This window comes from Vidua macroura, chromosome 4 (assembly GCF_024509145.1).
Source record: "Vidua macroura isolate BioBank_ID:100142 chromosome 4, ASM2450914v1, whole genome shotgun sequence".
Lineage (NCBI taxonomy): Eukaryota > Metazoa > Chordata > Aves > Passeriformes > Viduidae > Vidua > Vidua macroura.
This window is the reverse complement of record NC_071574.1, coordinates 25024751-25050008: the sequence shown is the minus strand read 5'-3', so window position 1 is coordinate 25050008 and position 25258 is coordinate 25024751. Positions and strand designations below refer to the sequence as shown.

Below are 25258 nucleotides of genomic sequence, written 5' to 3'. Positions count from 1 at the left end.
CCTGAGATGACAAACCATAATGAAGCTCAGAAAGTTTGTGAGCAATTTACAAGGCAGAGCATCATGTCTTGGGTACAAAGGTAGACACGCTGGTGATTTGGAGCAGTTTAATAGCATCCGTAATCCAAACCTGGAACAGCAAGGTGTTCTTCAGCAATATTCTTGACTAAGATGAGAAGAATGAAAATCAAATAGTTTGAAATTACACTTCCTGAACATGATGTTCGGGACAATTAAAAGAATAAGCAGAAAATGAAGACTACATAAGGAAGTTGCTAGGATTGGTTTAGGAGATCATAGCAAGATAACTGGACTTTACAAGTACAAGGCATTGTTTACTCTTTCACTTGTAAATATCAGTGTTAAAAAACTATATCAGTCCTACGACTGTGCTATTTTTAAAAAGTAATAAAAAAACCCCACTGCTCTCCTAATTCACTGCTTCCTATTGTCAAGCTTCATACTGAAAATGTTGTTACACAGTAAGCTTTTCTGAATATTCTGCCTTCTCCAGACCAATAATAATTAATATCCTAGACAGCAAGCCAGCTAACACTATGGCACTATAACGAACATAAATGGAGTCCAGTGCAATTATGTGGACATCCCCCCTGGATAGCAAATGCCATGTTTGTCACTCTTATACATCCCATCATTACAGCAGAAGGGTAGTCAGGCAATCTTTCTCTTCTTGTTTCACGGAAATGGAGTAGGAGTCCTTCCCCTTCCCCATGTAGAGAACGATGTAAAAACCTGCACCATTTATTACTGTGAAAAAAAAACCACCTGGCTGAGAGTGATCTGTTGGCACATGCTGCACAGAATAAAAAGCCTCCAAGGAGCTGGAAGTGCCACAGATGGTATCACTGTAAATAAAATAATTATTTCTCATTCTCTAGAACTACCTAAAAGGTTGTCATGAGGTGGGGCTCAGTCTCTTCCAGATTGCCTGCTGTGAGGGGACTAGAGGAAATGCATTAAGGTGAGACAGGATAGTTTCAAATTAGATATTAAAATAATTTTTTCAATGTTCAGGTAGTAAAGCATTGGAATAGGTTGCCCGGGAAGGTGGTAGAGTCACCATTCTTGGAGATGCTTAAGAGGTGTCTGTAACTGCTGCTGGGTGCTATGGTTTAGGGGTAATGCCACGTGATAATTGGACTTTATGATTTTAAAGGTCACTTCCAATTTTGATGATTATATGATTCTCTTTGATGCGTCTGGCCCTTGGACTGACAATCCATGTCACCGTATCTTCCCTTTGGTGATATTTTTTCCCCTGTACTGAGACACTTGGTTTGGTACCCTCGTGTGTGCTGATACGCCACTAAAAGGAAGCGTCCAGGCCCGTTACCCCCAGACCAGGCCTGCGCTCTTCCTGGGCAAGAGCAGAGCTTAAGCTTCGTCACTCGCACCGCGACGAACGCTGCAAACCCCATCGCTCTGAGTCTCCCTCCTTGCTCCGTGCCCAGGCGCTCCCGGGACGGCCGTGCCCGTGGGACCGCCGGTTCTTCCCAGGCTCCAGGCCGGCCGAATCCCGCTCCAGCGACTCGGGCGCGGGGCGGGCGGTGACCCCTCCGCGGCGCTGACAGACAGCTGACGCGCGGAGGAACACCGCGCCGCCGCGTCAGCCGGCGGACCTAGATCCGGCCGCTGCCGCCATTTCGCGGGGAGGCGGGCGGGGCGGGACTCGCCGTCAGCGGTGCTCGCCCGCCACCGAGCCCCGGGGTCCGCCGAGCTCCGGAGCCGCCGCAACCCCCAGGAGCCGCGGGCAGGAAGAGCCGCACAGCGGTCCCGAGGCGGCGTCGCCCGCGGGCAGCCCCAGAACCTTCCTTCCCCTGCCCCGCCCGTTCGCCCTTGGCCCCGCCCCTCGGCCCCGCCCCCGGGAGCCGTTGGCGGCGGCGTGCCGGGCCCGGCCCCGCCTCCCTCCCTCCCGCGGCGTCCGGGCCTGGCCAGCGGCGGCAGCGCGGGGCTCTCTCGCCCTTCCTCTCTCGCTCTTCCCTGGGCGGGCGACGCCTCTCGGCTCTCCCCGCACTTCGCACCCTCTCCCGGCCGTGACGGGCGGCGGCGGGCGGAGCGCTCCCCCGGCAGCCTCACGGCCCCGCTGCCCGCAGGCAGGCAGGACTTCGGGCGGCCGGCCGGGCGGGCGCCCCCCCGGCTGTTTCCGGAGGAAGGAGAAGAGCAGCTGCCCCCTCCCCCCTCTCCGCCTTCCTCCCCGTTCTCCTCCTCCTCCTCCTTCTCCTCCTCCTCCCTCCCGGCCCCCCGAGCGGAGCGCGGAGTCACCGCGGCGCGTAGACGGGCCCGGCACTCGCACGCACACAATGGCGCTGAAACGCATCAACAAGGTGAGTGAGCACCGCGGCTCCTCCTCCGCCGCCGTCCCCCCCCCCCCCCCCCCTTCACCGCTTTGCCCTTCTTTTTATTGTTATTTTTTGGGTGTTTTTTTCTTTCCATTCCCCCATCGCTTTCCTCCCCCCCTCGCCCCTGGAGGAGACGGGGTGGGGGGGAGAGGCGGAGGCTGAAGAGGCCGGGAAGCGGCGGCTCCTTCCGGCGGGGCCGCGGCCCGGCTGGGGCTGCGAGGCTGCTCTCTCCGGGCCTGAGCTCGGCCCCGGCCCCTTCCTGAGGGCGGGGGCCGGGGAGGTCGGAGAGAGGCAGCTCCCGGGGCCGCTCGGATGTCAGCGCAGCCCGGGGTCGCTGCCGCTGCCCTTTCGCCGAAGCCGGCCCGGATGGTGCTGGCCCGTGTGTGCCGAGGGGTTTCGGCGCGATGGAGGCGCTGCCCGGGGCAGCAGCTGGGCCTCTCGGCCGGGTTCTCCCCTCTGCTGTGCAACTTCTCTCCCGCATTGTAAGATGGCGGCGGGTCCGCCTGGCCCGGGCGCTTTCCGGGATCCCTCGCGTTCCGCAATAACGCGGCACGGACACACGGAGCAGCCACCGCGGCGCTGCCCTCGCCCCGCAGTCGCCCCTCTCCGCCGCCCCGGGGCCCTCCGGACACCCGGGAGCCCATCGCCAGTCCGGGAATCGCTTCCCCTCGCGCCGGCCGGGAGCGCGCTGCGCGCCGCCGCCTCCCCCCCGTTGCACAATCGGAGCCGGGTGGAGCAACTTCGCGGCGGCTAACTCGGAAAAAATGCCGAGGTGATGAAAGTTTGTTGGTTTGGTTTTCTTTTTTTTTTTTTTTTTTTTTTTCTTTTTGTGATGGCGGTTGTTTTTTTATTAAATCTTTCCCAGGGTAAGAAGGCTCCCGGCATGAAGTTGCTCCTAAGTAGGTTTAGGTTTAGTCGGCAGGTTTGAGAATTGCTGGGATGTAATGGCAAAACGCGATGGGAGCGCAGCTGCGGAACCGGGAAGTCGCTGTTGGTCTGTGCTCCTTCTTACGCGAGCTACGTGGAGCATTTACGTGTTTCAAGAGCTCAGAGGAGTTTCTTGGTCATCTCATAGCCTGCCAAGATGGCAGAACGTCAGTGTGTCCTGAAATCGGTGAATTTCAGTGCACAAAACACCTTTTGTAGACAGTGTGTAAACTTCATGACGCCTGTTAGTCTCGCTTTAACTTCACTCAGTGCTTGTGGTTATATTTTAGACAAAACAAGCGTTTTTTGTAATGTTTTTAGTGAATGGATAGTACTGTTATCCTCGAAAATTTTACATCCATTCTGGGTAGCTAGCTGAATGGATTGTCTTTGAATTATGGCTGTGCTCTGGCAAGAATTTTTAAAATATTCCTTTTGAATCTGCCATCAAAACTTGTTCCCTGTATTATGGATGATATCACTTGAGTTGAAACACAGCTAGGATACTCCCTGGTATGCTTTGTCATCAGCTCATGCTTATGAAACACGTTCAGGCGCTGCAGGTAAGAATTTATTGTCAAATGTAAACAAAGACAAACCCCCACTTATGTAGTAATCTGGTGGTCAAAACCTGGAAACGATTCAGCGTGACTCTTGAGCCAATAAGTCATCTCTGACTTCAGCGTTTTGGCCTGTTGTGTACACTCTTGTCTTGTATTGGTCCTTAGTCTCTATTGCGCTGTGTAGTAGCAAGGTTCTTACTTTGTCCAGTGCAGGAATTTAGGATTGGGAAGATAGCTGAGTTAGGGTTTTTTCTTTTTGCTTTCCTTTTTTGTGTCTGTGTGTGTCTGTTTGGGTTTTTGTATCAGTTTAATCACACCACACTACAAGATAGACTTCTAAATTCACATAGAGTTTGTAGTTTTGATTTTTGTATTTGCAAACCTGGAAGATGAACTTCATTTGTGGAATGAAGCCATTCTTTGTGTGTTGCTTTCTTTCCTCTACTGGTTTCCAGTAGAAATGTTTGCAGGGGCTGATGCTGACATAAAAAACAGCAGGGTCAGTTCTGTAACAAAATGGTTGTGAAGTAATTTTAATCCTGTCAACCAGTAAAGCCCAGAGAGAATGGCATTGTCACTGATAAGCTGGGATTCCCTGTCTTCCAATTGTAAAATCACAGATCAGACCTTGCTTCCTTGTAGTATGTCTTTAGCAGTAGATGAGAACGGGCTAAAGAGAAACCAGGACCTCAGAACATTGTAATCACCATAGCTGATTTAGTTTGTGCTATTACTTGTCAGGACTAGAATTTGTTGTCTCCTGCAGCAGATGACATCCTGAATGTACTAGTGAAGATATTTTCAGTCAGTTTGGTTGACTCCCCCTTTGTGGACATGATGTATCAAGCAAAATAACATTTTTCATTATATTTAGTAAACTAGACTTGAGACTCTGTTAGAGAGTGTGTGTGTATCTTTAATTTGAAGTCTGTTATTCAGAATGCAACCAAGTTATGTCTTTTATGACATAACTGGCAAATTCTACTTCTGATTTGAAAATGACAGTAAATGAGTATTTATGTGTTGGGTTGTCTACTTCTGGAACACCCTGTGTAAAGCACTCCCCAGACTGAAGTAGTTGTCAGGTACACAGCCAATCCCAGAAAGATTTATTGTTATGCTGGAGTTTGTCGTGGCATCAGTGCCATCTGCTCTGGGGGCAGCTTGTGTTCAGTTGGCAAAACTCTGTCCTTGATATGGCTTGCTTTGCAGTTGTTTTATGATAACAAGCAAGTTCTTTTCCCATAAAATTGAGTGTTTTCTTTCCCGAGGATGAAATTTCCGTGTCCCCCCCCCCCCAAACTAGAATTATCGAGAAATTCGTGTTGATTTATGAGCATGTATCTAAATGCTTGGTGGATGCTGTGGCACATTGTCTTGGTCTGAAGTGTCAATGGTGCCAGCTAAAAACACATCCTGTAATTGCTACAGCATGCTGGAGCTTCCGCTTCAAATGGTGATGATGATCCGGTAGCAGGGAAGCATTTATGTAGGAGTAGGGAATCAGTAATGCATAAAATTTGGGAAACTTGGAAATGTTGCATCGTTGGTACACATCCATTTTATCACTGTGTGTAAGTGGCCTAAGTGATCTTGATAGGCTAAAAATAGAATTAATACAGGAGATGTATGCATGAAATGTCTCATCTGTGTAATCCTTAAGAAAGCTTGTGCCTGCTGTGTTTTATGGCCATTTGATTAAGCATAGCACAAGCCAACATCATTATATTGGAATAATTTATTAGAAAATCTTAAGTGGAGTTGGCATCCTGGAAGCTAAAGGCTGAAGGTGGCAAAACCATTTATTGCAACTTAAGTACAGATAGAAGGCTTCCATTGACACTGGTGGAGTGGAGACTGAATTAACTATTTTCCTCAGGCTATAGCCTCCAGCACAGTTCCTAGATGTATAATTAATTGTAACTTTAACCCCTCTTCTACAGATGCCCATAGTAAGAAATGCTGCTAACCCTGGAAATACAGTATTTTTCAGAGATGAGGTGTAATGTGCATCAGTGAGGCCTGCATGGAAATCTGCATTAGTTTAACCAAAGTCAAAGAGTTGGAAAGCCTGCTTATTACGTTATTTTTAAACTGCTACTTTTTTCTTTTGAACTTGGTTTGAATTTAAAAAACAATCTATAATAAAGCTAGTTGGAATTAAGTTTTCTTCTCTGGATGAAACCCACAACACTTTTGTGGGCAGTCTTGGATTTTGTTTACTGGGCTTTCTCAAAGTTGGAAGTTACGTGATTGAACTCATGCTTTGAATGAATGTCTAGAAATAAGTCTGGATTTGTGTGTTTAGGGGCTCAGAAAGTTAAGATTAGCTAGCTAATGAAATTCAGTTGATGTAAGCTTAGTTGAAATGCTTTAAACCTTTGTAAATGCTCTCTCTAGGTATTGAATTACCTTTTTTCACTTAATTTCACTAAACTGTTGTGAATATCCAGGGCTAGAACTAAGGCCCTGCCTTGGGTGGGTAATTCAGCACAACTATTGCACTCGGTGGTAAGAAGGTCACATTGAGCCAGAAGGCAGTGGTTGGTTTTTAAATCATGATACTGCAGTAATGGAGTTTGGGAGGCCCTAGTATTGAAGAACTTAAATGTCTTTTTAAAGTCAGAATAAAATATTTAGCATTAGATGAAAGCTGTCATCACTTAAATTCTGTTTAAAATTTTGCTGATCCAAAAAGAAGTGACAATTCTACTATGAAATTAATATCATTAAAATGGAAATAATGTTTCTTAATTGGGTAGGTTTGGTACTCTGTATTGAAGACCAGCATTTATTAATAAAGTATTGGATGCGTTTTAAGAACTGGTCATTTTTTTATGAGAGAGGAAAACCTTCCTTAGCTAGAAAGTTTGGACTGCGATAACTTAAAGATTTCTCTTCTTAATTGAACACAGTACTTGAGAAACAAGTTCCTGTTCAGCATAGAACTTTAAATGTGTGCATTGGAGTGGGAAGAGAATGGGGGATTGTTATCTGACTTAAGTGATCTACAGAACTTCAGAGATCAATATTCCATTAGATGGGTATTTCTTGCATACTTCAGAAAGAGTCCTCCAGTATATCAAGGATTTAGGTGGGATAATGTATACAGAGTAGAAAGAGTGGCCAGCTCTTACAGTCATTCCAGCTTTTAGAGATCTGGTTTTGAAAGTAAGTCTGTGCCTTTGCTGTTATTGCTAGTGTGGGTTTCTTCTACAGAAGGCCTGATGTGGAACTCCCAGTCTGTAACCAGTTCTGAGACTTTTCTCTGAGCTCAAAATTAATGGTAAGGGAGTGGAGAAGGATGGAAACAGCTGTAAGCAGCAGCTGTTGGGCACTGAGCAGTGAACTGCCTCTTGCCAAAGGCATCTTTCTGTTCCTTGTGGAGCCCAGTTCCAGCCTAGTGTGATCTCCTACCTGTGGATGTGTTCTCTGCATCCACTTGGTTGAACTGTTGGAGGAGAGAGAGGATGGAGGTTCTTAACCTTCTCTGAGATGTCAAGTGACAGGTGGTAAGGTGGAGTGGGAAAGGGTTGAACTTTTGTGTCATTCAGATTAGGGCATTGATACGTCATCCCTGATAAATCTTTATGTTGCAAATGTGAAGGTTTTGCCACTTTAACTGTCTGCCCTGTGCTCTTGTGTAGGTCCCTCCTCTATGCATCAGAGCTGGCAGATGGGAACTTGTGGTCTGCACTTCAGCATTAGGTCTGATCTCTCAGAATAAGCTGACTTCTGTTGATGGTTTTAGGCTAAGATGCTATAGCTTACATTAGAAGGGCTGAGTTACAGGCATTCTTTCCTGTGATTGATTCAATGTAATAACCTGACAGTAGAATGTGCAGAAAAAAAATGAAGAAATGAAAGCAGCGCTGTGAATGTGTGTTTTTATAACTGCAGTCAGTAGTGCATTTTAAAATGTGGTTGCTTTTTGCCAAGTTGGTCTTAAAAGTTTTAAATTGTGTAGAGTTGCACATGCTTGACTAAGTTTTGTAAACTTTGGAATATAAATTTACTATGTTAAACTCTAGATGAAAAATGCAGGAGATTAAAAAAAAATCAACAAAACCAGTTTCTCTTCACTGGTCTTCTAATAGGGCACAGATCTGATTAAATTTGGTAGTCTTGTTGGGGAAGCTTTGCAAAAAAAATTAGTTAAAATTACATTCACAAGTTTAAATTGATGTTTATGCCTTTAGCAACTCTTTGTAAAACACTTGGATGTAGACATGGTTTAATACTGGAAAATAGAGCATTGCAGGATTCAGGACTGAAAGCTAAATAGATGGGGGGATTTTTACCATCAGTAAACTTCAGTATTAAATTTTTGTGTAAAGGAAGCCTTTGTTCTGAACATCATCCCTTTGAGACGTGTGATACAATAGATATCTTCCAGATCCCTTGCAGTTTTTTCCACTGTAATTGTGATGGGTTTTTATTATGGTCTTAAAACAAGATGAGAGGATTGTGGACTGCTTTGCAAATGTTACGGCCCAGTAGAAAAAGGTGACCAACATTTAAACCTCTCCACAAGCATCTGGACACCAGAGTCTCAAGCTGAAGTGCTTTAGGGCTTTCTGATGGGGAAGGCAAGAAGATTGTATTAAATATTCAGTTAACTTTATAGTGAGCTTTCTCTGTAACCTAGAGTTAGGTTGGCCAGGTGTTCATCACCTCTATGAGCTCTTCTAAATGTCTAATCAATATAAATAAGTGCAATGCTCAAAGGCAGTACTTCTCAACCTTTGTTGGCCTATTTGAGTAGTAATGCCAAAAAATCAGATAAATGCAAAGTTTGTTTTTCCTTTTAGCCTTAGCTGTAATTTTTTCTTTCCTTGAATAATATAAGAGGATCTCCTGAATTACTGTTTGCCCCATGAGCAAAACCCCCTTCTATTCCCCTACTACAGGATGCAGTCTGTGCATAAAGGTGCTTTGAAACTTTTTTTAAAAAAAAACTTCCCTCATTTATTTTTTAAGATCCTTCTGTACATAACTGTTCTCTAGATAGCTGAGGTGGATCTCAGCTGTAAGAGCAGTTGTACTCCAGATAGTTTTGAATTTTGTTCTGATGGTAGTTGGTTTAGTTGTCTTGGTGTGAGTTGATTTTGTGTGTAACTGTACCTAATGCTATAGAGAGGCCCTTAGAACGATTATGAAGGGTAGTTTCAGAAATAGCATAATACAAGAGGGTAATTGTATGCTGTAGCTAAGGCAGTATAGTCAATCCCACATAGTTGTGTCCGTAGAATACACGCCTATGGTATATTGTAATAACTTTCACGTACATCTTTGTATTCATACAAAATATGGACTGGTGGAAGTCAAGACAGTTTTTTAAAAGGAGAGTTGATTTGGAGAGCTGATTTCCAGAGTTTGTTTGGTTAATTAATAAATTTCAGAGTAATATATCAAGCTACTGCTAAACAGTGAATTCACCATGCTGATTACAGACATGGTATTGCTTGTTAGAATACTAATTTGATAACTTTTTGTTACACTGTCCTTATTTTTTTGAGAACATGGAGAACTCTTGCAGCTTTTTAGAAAATGCAGACTGACTGATGTTAGGCCCTATTGAGGCCACTTGTCATTTCTACAAAAACTTGTCCTGCACACTGCCAGTCTCCAAAGTTGTTGTTTGTCTAGTCTTGGCAAACTCTGGGACTCTTCTGTCTCATGGAGCGCAGGGTGTACAGGTGCCGCTTCTGGTTATGTGTCAAATGCTGCTCTAAGTTACTGTGCCCTCAACAAGCTGAAGGGCAGCATGTTAGGAGGCTCTTGCATAATACCGCCAAATTCCAACATCTAAGGAATATTAAGCCAGCATTTGTGTGAAAATGTCTAGCACAATGCCTAAATTGCATTTCTGAGAGGTAGGCATCAGGACAGAGTGCCTTACTTAGAGTATAAACTTCTTTCCACCTGCATCAGTTTACATTTGTCTGTACTGAATTTCACCTGTCCCTTTGTTTCCCAGTCATTCTGTTTCATTTAGCAAGGTGCATCTTGGTGTTTCTTGTGTGGCCTTTGTTTATACCAGTTACCCTCTTCTTTGAGGGCTGCATTGTAGTTCTGGGTTACAGAACCAAAGATTACTGTGGTTCTTGCAGGAAAAAACTCTCAAGGGAAAAGGCATGCAAAGTTTCAGTGTCTGATATTCAAAAGCTTGGAAATGGCCAAATTAAAATACCCAACTGTCACTGTATTAGTCAGCAGTTAACCAGTGCTTCACTTCACACTTGCCCCTTCAATGTACTTCAGCCAATGTATACAGTGCTCATCCTACACTGAGCACAGGAGTGTTTTAATAAGCTCTGCTGTTTTCAGGGAATGGTAATTGTTAAAATACCTCCGAATTTATGTGTGTTAAGCAGTCAGATTTTCTTCATCTTGAGTAAGACAGCTTTTGGGGTTTTGGTTACTTTAGGGGAAACAAACTATACTTTTGAGTTCAAAGCACAGCTACAGGTGTGTAGTTGCCACCTTTTTTTTAAAGTTTGTTCTGAAAGCCTTTAGGGAGTGACCAGGAAAGCAAAGTCTGTAACTGCTTTCCTTTTCCATTTGGATCTGTCCAACTACTTTGCAAAACATTGGAATAAACAGAGAACCATTTTAGTTGCAGTAACTCTGAAATTTCCCAAAAACTATTACCTGTATTGTACACCTTCCAGATCTCAGAGCAGATGAGAACAGCTGTAGTCAATACTCTCATTCACGAAGGGCTGGTGTACTGAAAGGTAGTTTCTTTGAAGAGATAGTAGGTAGTCACCTGAGTAGTTTATATCACAGTCCAGGTACACCGAGTGATTTAATTACAGTGGCACAGCAGTCTGGCATTTTTTCCTTCCTTGACTGTGAGGCTTAAAACATGAATATTTCAATGTTTATCTTTTATTATACCACGATGGTATTACAGCTAGACACTATACAATCTGTGGAGTGTAGGCTGAAAAATCCAGTACTAAGGACTGAAGGAAAAACCATGAAAAATAGAAGCAGAATAACCAAAAGAGGGAGAATCACAACTGTTACATTGCTAGTTGTGTTTTGGGTTTCTTAAAAACCTTTGTGTTCATTGTCCTTGCTGTTTTTTCTGACTGCTTTTCATGTGTTTTCTCTGCATAGTTGCTCTAATGCCCTTTTTTAATCAGAGGAACCTATGTCTTTCTGTATCTTTTCTGCACTGCCATTACACATTGCTTTTATCAATTTATTTTTTGCCAAAAGGCCAGCTTGTTTGAAACAGATAATTTTCTGCTGGTTACATTTTTTGTGTGATGTCTATTATGCCATTGCTTTCTTACTCAGTTTAGAAATCCACATTCAGTGTCCTTACAAACTGCTATTTTCTGCTTTCAGGTGTAATTAATTTCCATGTTGAAACGAATGTTTCAAATGCAGGTGTGTGGGATGAGGCAGTAGTTCTTCACTGCTTGACACTTAATCTTCCAACAGGCTTAAATGTTCTTCCCCTCCCTTTATAGCTGCTTCCAATCCTTCCTTCTTTAAAGCTGTTTTCAGTTGTGAGCTAATGAGTAAGACTAATGCAGTGATTAATTTTTGGTTGCCTAGAGTTTGAAATATCCTGTTTGACACATCATTAGACAAGCAGTCAAGTTAATAAATGTTGATTTTTTGATTGGCCTAAGCGTTCTTTTTTCTCTTTGTTCTTTTTTAGTTGGATTGGGGAATTTTTTTTGGGTTGGGGGTAGTTTTTTTTTGTATGTGTGCATCGAGGTTTGTTTGGGTTTTTTGTGTTGTGGTTTGTTGATTTTTTTTTTTTTTTTTTTTTTTTAAACTTCTGATTTAACTGCATATCACCTTTCATGTCCTCCAAGTTATCTTCTGGAAATTTAAGGCAAACCCCTCTAAATTAACTCCTCTAGGCTTTCTTGAGTACAAACCAGAAAGCTGCAATATATAATTTTAACAAATACCTGTGCTATGAACTAATATTAAATATAACTGTGAATTAAGGCCTGTGGAGGACAATCTTCAGTCATTCTGGTTGGAGTCATCTTCTGTCACTGTGTTTATGTCAGCTGTTACAATCATTAAAAGTATGGCCTGGCTATTTCCAGCTTAAACTAAAAAAACGTAGTAGTGCCACAGGGACTATGGAATCTGATAAATGGGGAGAGAAAGTTACAGATGCTGCTTTATTTGGTACCTTGCAAGAAGGCAGCTTGGTAGGCACCAGGCTGTCATCTCTTACAGAATTTTCTGGGTCCTGAAAACTTCTGTTTTCTTGTTCATGCATATTTGGATGAGATATCCTTTGTCAGTCTTTAAATTAGTTTCTTCATTCTTTAAATGGCTTCTATAATCTTTTAAGAGGGGAATTGTTTAAGGGATTTTTTTAGCAACTTTTCTGTCAAGAAAAGAAAGATACTCTGATTTTATTATAGGATCATAGTCCTGCATTCGCATTCACATGTCAAAATTTTGAATCCTCACTTGAAGTTTAAGCCATATTTTCTGTGTTAGTTACAATTATATTGCTGCAAAACAAGCAGGTTAGTTAGCTTTTTTAGCAGCATTTTTTGCTTGAAAGTACTGGTTTGTGGCTTTTTGTTAGGTTTCTGATAAATATATAGTGAAAGAGAAGGGAGGAGATAAAAAATGGGGCTGTTTCACCAGTAAAACTGAATCTTGCTAAAAATGTAATGTGAAACTGGCAGAGAACAAAGTGCTGAATTTGTGTTAGTGCAGATCTGTCTGTTGCAGTGATGGGTACTGCTGTTTTATTTCTATTGATCTCTGTTTTCCAAAACTCTGTTGCAGAATTGTGCATGTATTGCTCCTTGTCTGTGTTACATTGCTATTGTCCTGTAACAGTAGCATTGGTGCTTAGTCTTTTAACAGTGTTCTAGTCTGTAAAATGCTAAGTGACTAGTCATCCTTGTGGAGAGGTAGGAACTATCACACTTTATATTTGGAAACTGGGACACAGAAACGGTGACATGCTGGAGCTGCACCGGAAACCTCTGGCAGTGAGAGAGACTGCTGGCCACGGTTGTAATTCGAGACTAATCTTTTCCAATAGGTGCATAGCATGATGCTCCTCACCAAATTTGGGTTATTATTTCTATGTAGTCTTTCACATTTGCTGCTTGGGAGTTTTGTTTTGGGTTTTTCTTTAAAGCTGCCTCTAAAGTGAAAACTGTAACAAGTGATTCCAGGAAAATGTGGGTTCTATTTTGGGGATTTTTAAGAAAATTTGGAAGTTTAATACCTCTCGAGAAAGGGAAAGCACTACTGAAACCATGTTGACCAAAAGAAGCAAAGTTGGAGAAGTAGGTATGGTAGAAGGAATATGAGAAGCAGAAAGCTCTTATATGTAAAAATACTAGATGCGGTACTTATTTATTACAGAATTGTTACTCTTGATTGCTAAGCTGAGAAAGAAAGTACATTTGTATTTATATTGCTGAGTGGGAAGCTTTAAAAAAAAAAGCTCCTTCCATTCCTTAAACGAAGTGCTTCAACTGCACTCCAGATCTCACAGCCCACGTGCCTCTGCTTGTTCAATTTCCAGTTATTCCAGTTTGCCTGTTTTGTTCAGTAGAATTGTAGCTTTCAGAAGGACGTGCTTTTTAAAGTTACTCAGAACTTTCCACTCCCTTATTGTAAAAAGCCCTCCTTTTTGTGTAGATGTGAAGTGTCACTCAGAGAGATGAAGTAGGTCTGGTGTTACTGTGAACCAGGGTTTGCTTCATGTTTGCCCAAGTTCTTCCACAGCCCTTCACACGCTGCTGAAGTAAACAGCTTTACTGCAAACTCTTCTGACCATAGTACCCCAGAGAAACAAACACAAGAGCATATGCCACCTCAGCTTTTTTTCCCCAAATTTAGTGGGTGAATTACTTGCTCTGTGGGTGAAATGCCAACTGGTGTATCATTTGTTCCCAGAATTATCTGTATATTGAACTGCTTTGTTAGCACAGGGTGGGTTTTTTTTTACAAAACTTTAGTCCTTTAGTCGTTATGTTTTGTTCACTGCTACTTTGTTATCTTGAGCAGCTCACGTAGTTAAAAGGAGTATAGACATAAATTTTTAAATTATTGGAGCCTGGAATATTGAATCTCATTTATTTCAGCTTTAAAATCTTTTTTGTATTACCAAAGGGTTTTTTGCACAGATGTATCGCTGGAACTTACTAAATTTAATTTATGTCTTGCATCTGCAATTACTTTTCCTGGTTGAATTATTGATGTTGAATTACTAGTTTTCCTGCTGTGGTAAGGTATCTATTTTTATCTTGAGTACTGAATTCTTGTTTCTCTGAAGATAGTAATACCTTTTGAAGACCTCACTAGTCTAAAGTTCATATCTCTGACAGTCCACTTTATGCTGATCTTTTCTCATCCTTGTCTTCATGCTACTACTCAATTTTATAATTTTCATAAATGGCATGAAGAGCCTTCTCATAGTTCTTAGTCCCTGTGAGAGTTTTAAAAAAACCTTGAGGATCTAAATGTACTTCCACTATTAAATAAATCCACTAATAACTGTACAACTGTATTAAAATAATAACATTTACGTCTTTCTGCTTATTCTATTGCTATAGCTTACTTCAAGGGACATGATATCTTTTTTCCTCTCAGATTTTGGAAACGATTGATCATTCTTAGAACTGGAAAATATTTTTGATGAGAAATAAGCCTGATTAACAAAATGTGCTATATTTGTTAAATGGAAAAAAATGCCCTGAAAATTAAAAAAAAAACCCTTTCTATCAGAAGCTTCTACTACATTTATTGTTTGCCATTACATGGATAGCATAAATCTAAGTTAACAAATTTTTCTGGATGATAATGAACAACATATGGACCTAAGAAGTGCTATTTAATGGTAGAAATAAGTCTGTCATCAGGCCCCCCAGTAATATCTGGAGAGTGTAGCAAAATGCATTCTAAATGCATGTACTGTGATGATCTGGAAAGAGCTGTTTCCCACACTTCTACAAACAGCAGCAGTGAAATGAGCTGTGCTATTATTAACTTCATTGTGCCATTGCTTATCAAAACTGATATGGTTTCATTTTGTAAAACAGTTTGATGCCAGTGCAAAATGGAAATATTATTAACCTGAAAATTCATCAGAATTAACACATGTAAGGAGGGGAAGCCTGGGACTAAATTTTCTTGGTGTTTGGAGGGAAGGGGATTGTTGTGGGCTTTGGGTGATGTGGTTTTTGTTGTTTGGTGGGGATGGCTGGTTGTGATTGGGTTTTTTTTAGTGTATAGACTTGCACATGTTCAAGTGGTGTTATTCTTTCTGTGTTTGCAGGAGCTATCATCTTACCAAAGAACAAGGTGTTTTATGTTACAAGAAACATAAGCTGGGTTTTTTTCCTCGTTTTGTGTTGGCTTATAATTAGTAAATTTTTATGGAGTGCAGAATTTTTGAAACTTAAAAGGATGTCCATTAGGATCTTCCCAGGCAAGAGTTAGCTGTCTGGTCCAAATATGCATATGTTTCCAGCATAATAGGTATGCCTGGCTTTCTTAAATGTCTGACAAAGTTCCTGGTTGAATGGCTTGTATAGACTTCCAGGAAAAAAAAAAAAAAAAAAAAAAAACTTCTGTGAAACTGTTAATATGTGAAAGAGGGGCTGAATATTTTGCCTTTTCTCAAGACTTCTAGATACCTTGACAAGTACAGATTTTTCTGTAGAAGCTCTTGAAGCCCTTTTTAGAGCCAAGGGAGAGCAGGGGAGAAAGAATGTGATTGTTACATGCTTTAACTGAAAGTGTAAATTTAATTTTAAGACACTGTCCAAACAAATGACTTGTGGAACATTAAAACAATTTAATGGAGAGCTTCTTTGTTTCCTCACAGCAGTATTGTTACTGCACAAGGAATCCTCCATCTGAAATGTCTGTTTCTGTAATGGGGGAGGGAGAGAACTGTTTCTGCAGTTCAGTAATTTTTAATTTTAAAGGCACAGTCTTGTCTTAAATGCAAAGTTTAAAATAAAAAATGCAGGTATTTTGCCTGATTACAGCACTTTTAAGCCTCTTGAATTTTCTTGTCTGTTTTGATCTTTGTGAGGTACATCCTTGATGCAGGTAGTGGGTAAAGTGAAACCAAGTTTCTGTGGGGTTTTTTCTTGCTGTTCTTAATTCTAATGTCAGATGTTACATACAGAGTGCTTCCTGTTTCATGAAGACTCATCAACAGGTTTCTCTCCTTCCACTTCAGGCTTCTCTAGACTGAATCCTTGTAAATCTCAATCAAAAAGTGATTAGACTTTGCCAGCTTAAGGCTTTGTGTTCTGCTTTTTCCTTCAGCAGGAGTGTTTTCACAGTAGTGACATGTATTTGGAAAGGCATAGTCATTGTAGTCATAGGTGGTTTTGGTGCTCCTTAGTCTGTTACAAACATTTTTGATACTGATATAGTGGTTCATAAGAGTTGTTAATTGCACATTCTTCTGTGTTTGTATATGGAAAAACTGTAAAGAGTTTTGCTAGACATGAAGTGAAAATTATTATTTTTGTTTTTGTTTTCTTAAAGGAACTTAGTGACTTAGCCCGTGATCCTCCAGCACAGTGTTCAGCAGGTCCCGTTGGAGATGACAGTAAGTAACTTTAAGTTTTGTGTTTTGTTCTGACTCAAAGCATTTCATGCCTAGATAATAATGCGGAGTTTTTCTTTTGTAGTGTTTCATTGGCAAGCCACAATTATGGGACCTGTAAGTATTCTAATTCTTGTGATGTAATATTAAATGAGTAGTTCCTACTGAGGAGAATACTTGGGTTTTTGGTTTACTTTTGTTAGCTCCCCTTATCTGACTTAAGCTCTAGAGGTCTTCATTACAATAAAGGAAAATGAGGGAGGGGAAAAAGCCCACCAGTTATTTTCTTGTTGCGGTGTTTTTACAAGGATGCATATTTCAGTTGAAATAATCTCTGGAGCAATGTTAGGTATTATTACTCAATATCTAGAAACTTTGTTTGCATTTAATTTTTTCTAAAGTTTTAATCTGGCATGAACTTTTTACTAGGACCTGGTACTACTGTCAGGAAATAGTTGGGATGTTTTTGTGTGGATCTTAGGGAGTCCTTATTTAGTCTGGTGTAATGCTGAGATCTTGAATACTTGAAAGAATAGAAGAGGGAATAATCACTGAAATGGGAGGTTTCAGTTACGACTGGAGAAAAGAAAGTCAGTGTTGAATGTTCACTAAGCAGCTGAAACCTGAATGGGACTTTTTCCTCATTAAGGGAGCCAAATGTTTGCTTTTGTTGAAAACAGCCTGGAAGCAGTTCACATCTGGAGTTTTCTGGTTATCTGTATTTAAAAGACAAAATCTGTAACTTGTGAAGACAAGCCTTCAGAAAGGCTACAAAGTAGGCATTAAATATCAGTGATGCTGAATTACCCTTGCTTTATATATAGCTACAAGTGTGTTATTAGGAGGTAGCTATTATAAGTTCACTGGACTGAAAAATGTCTCTTCATCCCAAAGTACCTGCTCGTCATTGATTGTAACTAGGTACCTCAAAAAGATAGAATTGTTCAATAGCTATATTCATACTTAAATGGCAAGGAGTGTTGTGCACTACACTGGGTATACTGATTTTATGTGGCTGGTGTCTGCATGGTCACAAGGTATTAAGCATTGGTTGAATTTAAATTGGGATTATTATTTTTAGTTTTCCCTTGTGGTTTAATAATGTACAGCTCCTTTTTTCCCCATGTGGTTTTCGTGGTGTCAGAAGGTCTGCGTTCCTGTTTCCAGACTGGGCAGTATCCTGACAGAAGTGTGTCAGTGTGGTGTTAGTAGTTGTAGTGCTGCTGTGGTGCTGCCTTTAATAACAGACAGGGATTGTAGACCCAGTCATCTGGTCTTCACCTGGTGATTTTCCTGGATAGGTGTATGAGAGTGTGCTTTGTTTTAACACGTTTTAGAGAGGAGTTCCTGTAATTGATAAAATGTATCCCCAGAACATGTCCAGTGAAAGGGTTGGTATTTTTTGGCTCCTTAAGGCCTCATATGGTACTTATTGACCAAATACAAGAGGTTATATCTTGATCACTAGATTTCATCAGAGACAGGATAGGGTATAACCTATATGTTGAGGGTTTGATTACCCTGTCTTGTGTTGCAGATTTTCATTTTCTGGTATTTAAGTAATACATAGTTATTTCCTAACATTGGTAAAATGTTTTTTGCAATTAAGATGAGAATTCAGTTTACAAATAATGCAGAATTGTACTGTGTATGCCTCAAATTCATTTTCCCTAGCCCTGAGTCCAGAATTAACAGCAAAGTATTCTTCAGGTTAAACAATGTTAGCTTTATTTCAGAAATTTAGTTGAGTTTAAAACCTTTTGCTTCTTTCTTCTTGTAACTACTAACTTACACAATCCCTGTTTAGTCACTCCAGTTTTTTCTTCTCCTTACTATCATCTTTTTTACTTCCACATTTTGCTTTACTGCTTATAGTTGACACCTGAATTAATTATCCCAGTAATTCTTTCCTTGGAGCAGGGAAATGTGAAATACTCTCTCACAGTAGATTTCTATTACAGAAAGATAAAAAATTCACTTGAATTATGATTATTCTTCTGTCTGTTTGGTTGTGCTGGTAGGATGGGTAGTTGAGATTTTTTTGTTGGGGTCTTTTTGGGTTTTTTTTCAAGGAACAGGGGTCTAGCTGTGTATTCACAGGTTTTCTGCAGGGCTGAAGCTATGGACAGAATTTAGGAGGGCATGGGAGTCTGCGGCCACTCTAAACTTGGGTGGTCACAACAAACAAGCTCGAAACACAGAACTGGAAGGTTTTGAATCTGATGGGACACCCCACTCTGTTAACATTACTTCTTGGAGCTGTCTTAGAATCATTCAAATGCTTTTGCCCTGTAGTCCTGAGTGGATTGTCAGAGCCACTGGGTTTTGTGATGCATTAGCTTGGAGAGATCCACACAGAAAGTGACGTGTATGTGTTCTGTATTACTTACAGTAGGAAGTAAGAATTGAATTTTAATTATGTCTCACTTGTATTAGTGGATTAAACATTTTGGTTTAAACAAGTTTCCTCTCCATTTATTTAAAAACAAGATCTTCAGTGATATTTAGTCCTAAAGATGATAATAGGAGAATTACTTGTTTGCTTTGACAGAACGACAGTCCATATCAGGGTGGTGTATTCTTCTTGACAATTCACTTTCCCACAGACTACCCATTCAAACCACCTAAGGTAAGTATTGCCATGTCATTTGTGAAATTTGTGCTTTTTAAAGAGCAGTACAGGACAGAAGTTGCCAGCCTCTGTAATGTAGTATTGTCAAGTTGTCATTTCTTTTCAGGCTTTATTACCGTCTGTCAGATGTCTGGGTCCCATTCTGGCTACCACAGGAATTGGGTGTGTTAGCATACTCTTTACGAGCAATCCATGTGTGTGAATTCCGAATGTCTTAAAATATTTGGGTTCATTTCTGGTTTTCTGAATTGATAGGAAAACTTCATTAGCTTTGTGTTACTATAATAGAATTCTTGCCGAGGGGAAGAATACACTATTAGTGTAGCTGTTGGATTGGTGTGTAGGAATGTGACACTATGGGTAAGGATTTACTTGTTGAGTGCCTAAAATCAAGTGAAGGGGTTATTTTTAAGAGTTTGGCAGTAATTGCAAAACATACTCTTTTTTTGGTAGCTTTATCAGCCACTAGCTTTGTCTTCCAATTTTCAGTCAATAGGAAGGGGTACCCTTGGAGTTACTGTAGTAACTGTTGGAAGTTCCTTAGCTCTGTGACCGCAGTGTGACTGGGGTTTAGGCACTGCTGTTGGGTGTCTTCATCAAAGGCAGTTGGGATTAAAACATTGATACTTGCCCTCTCTCTATTTGAAATGGTGCCTGGTAGTGGGAGACTCGAAGTTTGTGGCTTGGGTGCATTTCACTGAATTTGATGCAGTTTAATTGCTTAATCCTTTTCTTTTAGAGTAAATGGAATTGACCGATAGCTTGACTGAGCAGAACGGGTGCAGTTATTGTCAAAGACCCAAATGCACTCCTCTTTTCTTTGTTTTTGTTGCAGGTTGCATTTACAACAAGAATTTATCATCCAAATATTAACAGTAATGGCAGCATTTGTCTTGATATTCTAAGATCACAGTGGTCTCCTGCTTTAACTATTTCTAAAGGTAACTTTTGTGAAAGAGAAATTTTTCCATCTTGTGCTAAATACTGTGCTTTTAGCTTTGACTGTGCTAAGTTCTTACCCATCTTTTTGATTTTCCCTTAACTTAACCTTCCTCATTCAAGCCTGTGTTTTGCCAGTTTGATGATACTGCATTTTTAATGGATTTTTTTTCTAACACTTACTCATATATGGCTGTTTAAGGCCTTGTCTGGCCATTTACTTGCTTCAGTATTCCTAGCAGAGTTTACCAGCTTGGGCCCAGAGGAATTTGCTGGTATTTGGATTGAAATAGGTCTGTGTTGGGGTGTTTGAGCTAATGCTAAGAAATTGCTAGTTTGGAGCTGCCCATGTAGATACACTTGCATATTAAATGAAAGCTTAATTTCAAGTCAGTTTTTAATACTGAAATTTGCATAATTTTTTTCATCCTGCCTAGCGCATAGTTCTACCGGCATATTTGTGGTAGATGAATAAATCTGTTATTGATACATACTGCTTTCTACCACAGTGCACTGGCATTGCACTGCATTACCTAATGAACTAAGTTTACTGATCCTACTTCATGATAAATTGATGTTGTGTTGCAAGAGAAGATTTGTGGCTTTCCTTATTTTACTACAGTAAATAACAGATAATTCTCAAATATTTTCATGATGATCTAATTGTTTTGCCTCAAAGCCACTGGTCACTGTGGCTTCAAAAGATCCCTCAAAGTGCCCTTTTGTCTATAAAACTTGTAATTCCTGTCTGTCAAGCAGTCAGTTGTTATTTAAATGTGGATTCCCTACATTTCAATGCTTCACTGTTTTCTTCTAAAGCTTCTGTAAGAGTAGAAGATGAAGTCCTCATAGTTGCCTACAACAGTGTTACTGAGTTATTTACAACATCTGTGTAGTTTTATCAGTGCAGACCAGGATATTCTTGCCTTATGTACAACAAATAAAGAATTCAGTCTGATTTAAAAACTAAAAACTTAAATTTGAGAATTTTCTACTTTTATTGATAAGAACCATGGACATGCTGTTCATCAGAGTACATAATGTGCTTTTGTTGGCTGCTATGTTACATCATAATGCAGGGGACAACAGTGCTGTTCTCGTGTGTGTACTGACAGCTGTCAGTATTGGGAAGTAGGAAGCAAACAGTTCTTACAAACCTTTAAGTTAGTCTGGGCTTTTTACTTAAGATGAGTTATGAATTTATATTGATAGTTTATCAGGAAAATACTTTCTAGGTTCTGTCCTGTGATGACATTGTGCTAATGTAAAGATCTATGCTCCATTGTTTCTGAGCTTGCCATTCCTCTTTTGCTATTGAGAATCCTTTTTTTTTTTCGCAGTTCTCTTATCCATTTGTTCACTGTTATGTGATCCAAATCCAGACGACCCACTAGTGCCAGAGATTGCACGTATCTATAAAACAGACAGAGACAAGTAAGTATAGAAGTGTGCAAGACTGGTATTTTAACAGACTGTAAGAGTTCATTGCCAGACAGCAGTTGTGTTCTGTGAGCCTTTTGTGAAGATCTGAGATAGAGAAAACTTGTGTGTCAAAGAAGTGAATAGTGAATAATTTAAAAACAGAGGAGCTTAGCATCTTTGACGTTGTGGGTAAAAGAGACTTCTTCTCACGTGCATGGAAGTATTTTACAGTATATATATTGCCTTTTTTTTTTGCTTACCATGCATAAATCTAGTTCGATCTTCATAATGAGGAAAAGACAGCTTTTTGTTGTTTTGATGCCTTTGTTCGGCAGCAGTTTGACCTTAAATTTTGGTTCTTTCCTTGGAAATGGTCAGCAGCACTTTCTTCCCCATCTGTGTTGTAACAACTTTATTTTCCTTAGGTATCTTTAACGTTTTGCACAGATAGAATTCTATGAAGCAGATTTTGGGGGTTTTATATATATTAATGCTAAATATATTTGTCCAATTAGGTACAATAGGTTAGCAAGAGAGTGGACAGAGAAATACGCTATGCTGTAGGGTAAGAATATTTGCAAATTATGGTGCATTTAACGAAATGGAAATTTGTCAGCACTTGGGTGCTGCATGCTCTAAGGCACTGGATTAACTAACAGATAATGGATGCACCAGTTACTGAACGTGGAAATTTAACAGCTTGATCTGTGGTTAGTATGTAATGTATTGGCTAGTCACTATTTCTCACAGATACTACTCTTGCATGGTCAAAAAAAAAAGTTAGTATGAAGTAATTACTGAGTTCTGAGCCACGTTGTCAATTTGTTCTGGTAAGTATTTTACTTGATTTTGTCAGAATTTGGTTCAAAGTGACGCCCTGTAGCAAGACCTCATATATAGACATGAGTGAATTCAGACAATCCAAATTTCAATTATCTTTAATCAGCAGTGTCTGTCTTCCACATATAAGCTCAGAAATGTATAGGATATGTTCTGCTTGTATAGTTAATTATTAACTTCTTACTGACAAGCATGGAGTTAAGTGTTAACTAATTGTCAGCTCAGTTCCTGTGGAAGTAGTATACTTTAAATAGTCTTAAAATTTTGAGCAGTATATTTGTGTGAAAAGAATATTCAGTGCAATGAAATGCTTTGTGTTGTTTTTCTTTAAAATTGGAAATTTGACATTTTGTATCCAGTGACATTATTAACCAAATAATCTTTACTTATGGCATGGGATATATACTGTAATCTTAACCTAAGAACAATATGCAAATGATATACTTGCCTTGTTTATTCCATCCCAGATAGTCTCTGTTTCTTCTCATTCAGACTTCTAGCAAACTTTCTTGTCTTGACTTTAAGGCTTTTCCTAAAAACTAGAGAATATCTATCCTAATTGGTGTAGGGAGGGAATTGTTCTATTTTTTGAGTTCAAGTATGTCTTGGTACAGAGAGAGACTTCTCACAGTGTAAAGAGAATGGAGAGATGGGAATAAAAACATATTTCATCATAAACCGTTTAGGAAATTGTCATTTTCATGCTGATGTTAATTCAATTCCTGGTTTTGTCTGCAGGTACAACAGAATATCTCGGGAATGGACTCAGAAGTATGCCATGTGATGCTACCTTAAAGTCAGAATAACCTGCATTATAGCTGGAATAAACTTTAAATTACTGTTCCTTTTTTGATTTTCTTATCCGGCTGCTCCCCTATCAGACCTCATCTTTTTTATTTTTTTGTTTACCTCCTTCCATTCATGCACATGCTCATCTGAGAAGACTTTAGTTCTTCCAGCTTTGGACAATAACTGCTTTTAGAATCTGTAAAGTAGTTACACAAGAACAATTGCCCAAGATTCAGAATTTTTTTTTTAATGGAGCATGTGTATTATGTGGCCAATGTCTTCATTCTAACTTGGTTATGAGATTAAAAACAAACATTCCTCACTGCTCTAACAGATACTGAAGATAACACCTGAAGGGGGGAGGGGAGATGGATGTTCAGTTTTCTCCCATCAAAGAAGTAACATTGCTGTAGCAACATCCATCTTGTTCCAAACCTTCCAGTGTTAGAGAACTGAGGTTTTATTATATACTTTTGCTCATAACTGATGTGTCTGGAGAATTGGTACTGAATCTATAGCATCAGCAGAACAGAAAATGTGATGTATCTTATGCATGTCAATAAAGGAATGACCAGTTCTTGTTTTACAGAGAATGGAAATTGGAAGTCAAACATCCCTTGTATTCCAGAATAGGGTTTAAGAACATTTTTGTAATTCATTTAAATTTTGTTAGGAGGCTTGGAGCTATTAGTTAATCTGTCTTCCAAAACACTGTTTAATATAGCACTGAATAAATGATGCAAGTTGTCAATGGATGAGTGATCAACTAATAGCTCTACTAGTAATTGATTTATTTTCTTCAATAAAGTTGCATAAACCAATGAGTTAGCTGCCTGGATTAATCAATATGGGAAACAAAATCTTTTGTAAAAGCAAAGCTGGTTTTTGTATATACTGTTGGCATTTGCCTCGTTGTTTAACATCAAATAATGATGTAAAGTTCAATTGAGTGACTCTTCTGCCATTTTCAGTTCTAATGCTCAGTCTGTTGCAGGTTGGCACATTGCTCGGCCTGGTGGATGCAGAATTAATAAGCTAACATAGTCGTGTAGCCATAGTAGGGGGCTGCACTTGGTGCTGGGAGCCCAGTGTTCAAGGATGGACTTGGGACTCAGCAGATCTGAAGTGGTGTATTGTGGAGATACTTCCTGATGCACCTGTGTTTGCTGACTGAGAATCTTTTTCTTCACCTTGTACACTTGACAACTGAACGATCTTAATGTGGGGGTAATGATGAGGCAAAAAAATTATAAAATAAAGTACTGTTTTGATGTGGGAATTGTCATGAGGGTGTGTTGAAGTGACTTTACTATGTGGGATGTTCGTTACCATTGAAAAGGACTTGTTCAGCCATGCTGCCATTTACATTGATGACTATATTAATGCAACAGACACTTTCTTCATGTCAGGTGACTAAACGTGAATAAAGACTCATTGCTATTGGATTTCTGTTCTACAAGAAACATTGTCTTGTGCCATTAGTTTATCTTTCAGCAACAAGGGCATTATTAAACACCTGACTCCTTCCTTCCCTCTTCCTTCATATTTTTCCTTGTTTAATCTTTTTGGTCTCCATTCTTAACATCCATAGCTTCATTTTCTCTAGTCTTGTACTATCACTTTATTGTGCATCTGTGACTTCTCACTGGCACCACTTTTGCACTGCTTATAGTTATGTACATTCTGATTCCTTGTCCCCACATGGATGTGGAAAGCTAGATGTAAAATAAATGTTAAACCTTAATTTTTATAAAAATTTGAACATGTAGTTTGGACATGGTTTGTTCTGGTTCTAAACTATGAGAGTAAACTTGAAATGCTCAAGTTCAGTTGTCTTGGAATTTAGAAACCTGGGCTCTCTTTAACAGTACATGCTTCTATGACGACTTTCTGAAATCTGTTGAAGTTACAGTTCATTTCTGCTTTGCTAACCAGCTTACACCATTTTGCTGGAAAATTGGAATACAGCTGCCAGTAGCATTACAACTGAGGTAAAAGTTCATATTTTTAAGCTTAAAAATGTGCTGGTCTCAATTCTTTTTTATACTTGTTTTAATTTGATGCTTATTACTTTGTCCTTGGAGTCACAGCCACTGAAATCACATGATCAACTAGGAAGAGGTTTTGTGAGGTGTAAGGCAGTGGGTGTTAGAGAACACAAGGAGATGTGCATTATGAAGGGTCAGGGAAGAAGAAAATT

General features: G+C 40.0%; 1 protein-coding gene across 1 annotated transcript; it reads left to right on the top strand.

Annotated features, from left to right (window-relative positions):
- Positions 1-1690: 1690 nt before the first annotated feature.
- UBE2D3 (ubiquitin conjugating enzyme E2 D3) lies at positions 1691-24503 on the top strand. Its single transcript, XM_053974962.1, has 7 exons — positions 1691-2345; positions 16376-16439; positions 16522-16553; positions 18988-19065; positions 19904-20009; positions 21348-21441; positions 23008-24503. Exons 1-7 carry the CDS (start codon positions 2322-2324, stop codon positions 23051-23053), a joined length of 444 nt encoding a protein of 147 aa, XP_053830937.1. The 5' UTR covers positions 1691-2321; the 3' UTR covers positions 23054-24503.
- The last annotated feature ends 755 nt before the right edge of the window (positions 24504-25258 follow it).

What these genes read in the sequence shown, in the direction of transcription:
- UBE2D3 (XM_053974962.1), top strand. Translation starts at nt 2,322, where the DNA reads ATGGCGCTGAAACGCATCAACAAG. An exon ending in ACCCATTCAAACCACCTAAG is followed by an intron (nt 19,066 to 19,903) that starts GTAAGTATTGCC and finishes TTTTTGTTGCAG; the next exon opens with GTTGCATTTACAACAAGAAT. An exon ending in TGCTTTAACTATTTCTAAAG is followed by an intron (nt 20,010 to 21,347) that starts GTAACTTTTGTG and finishes TTTTTTTCGCAG; the next exon opens with TTCTCTTATCCATTTGTTCA.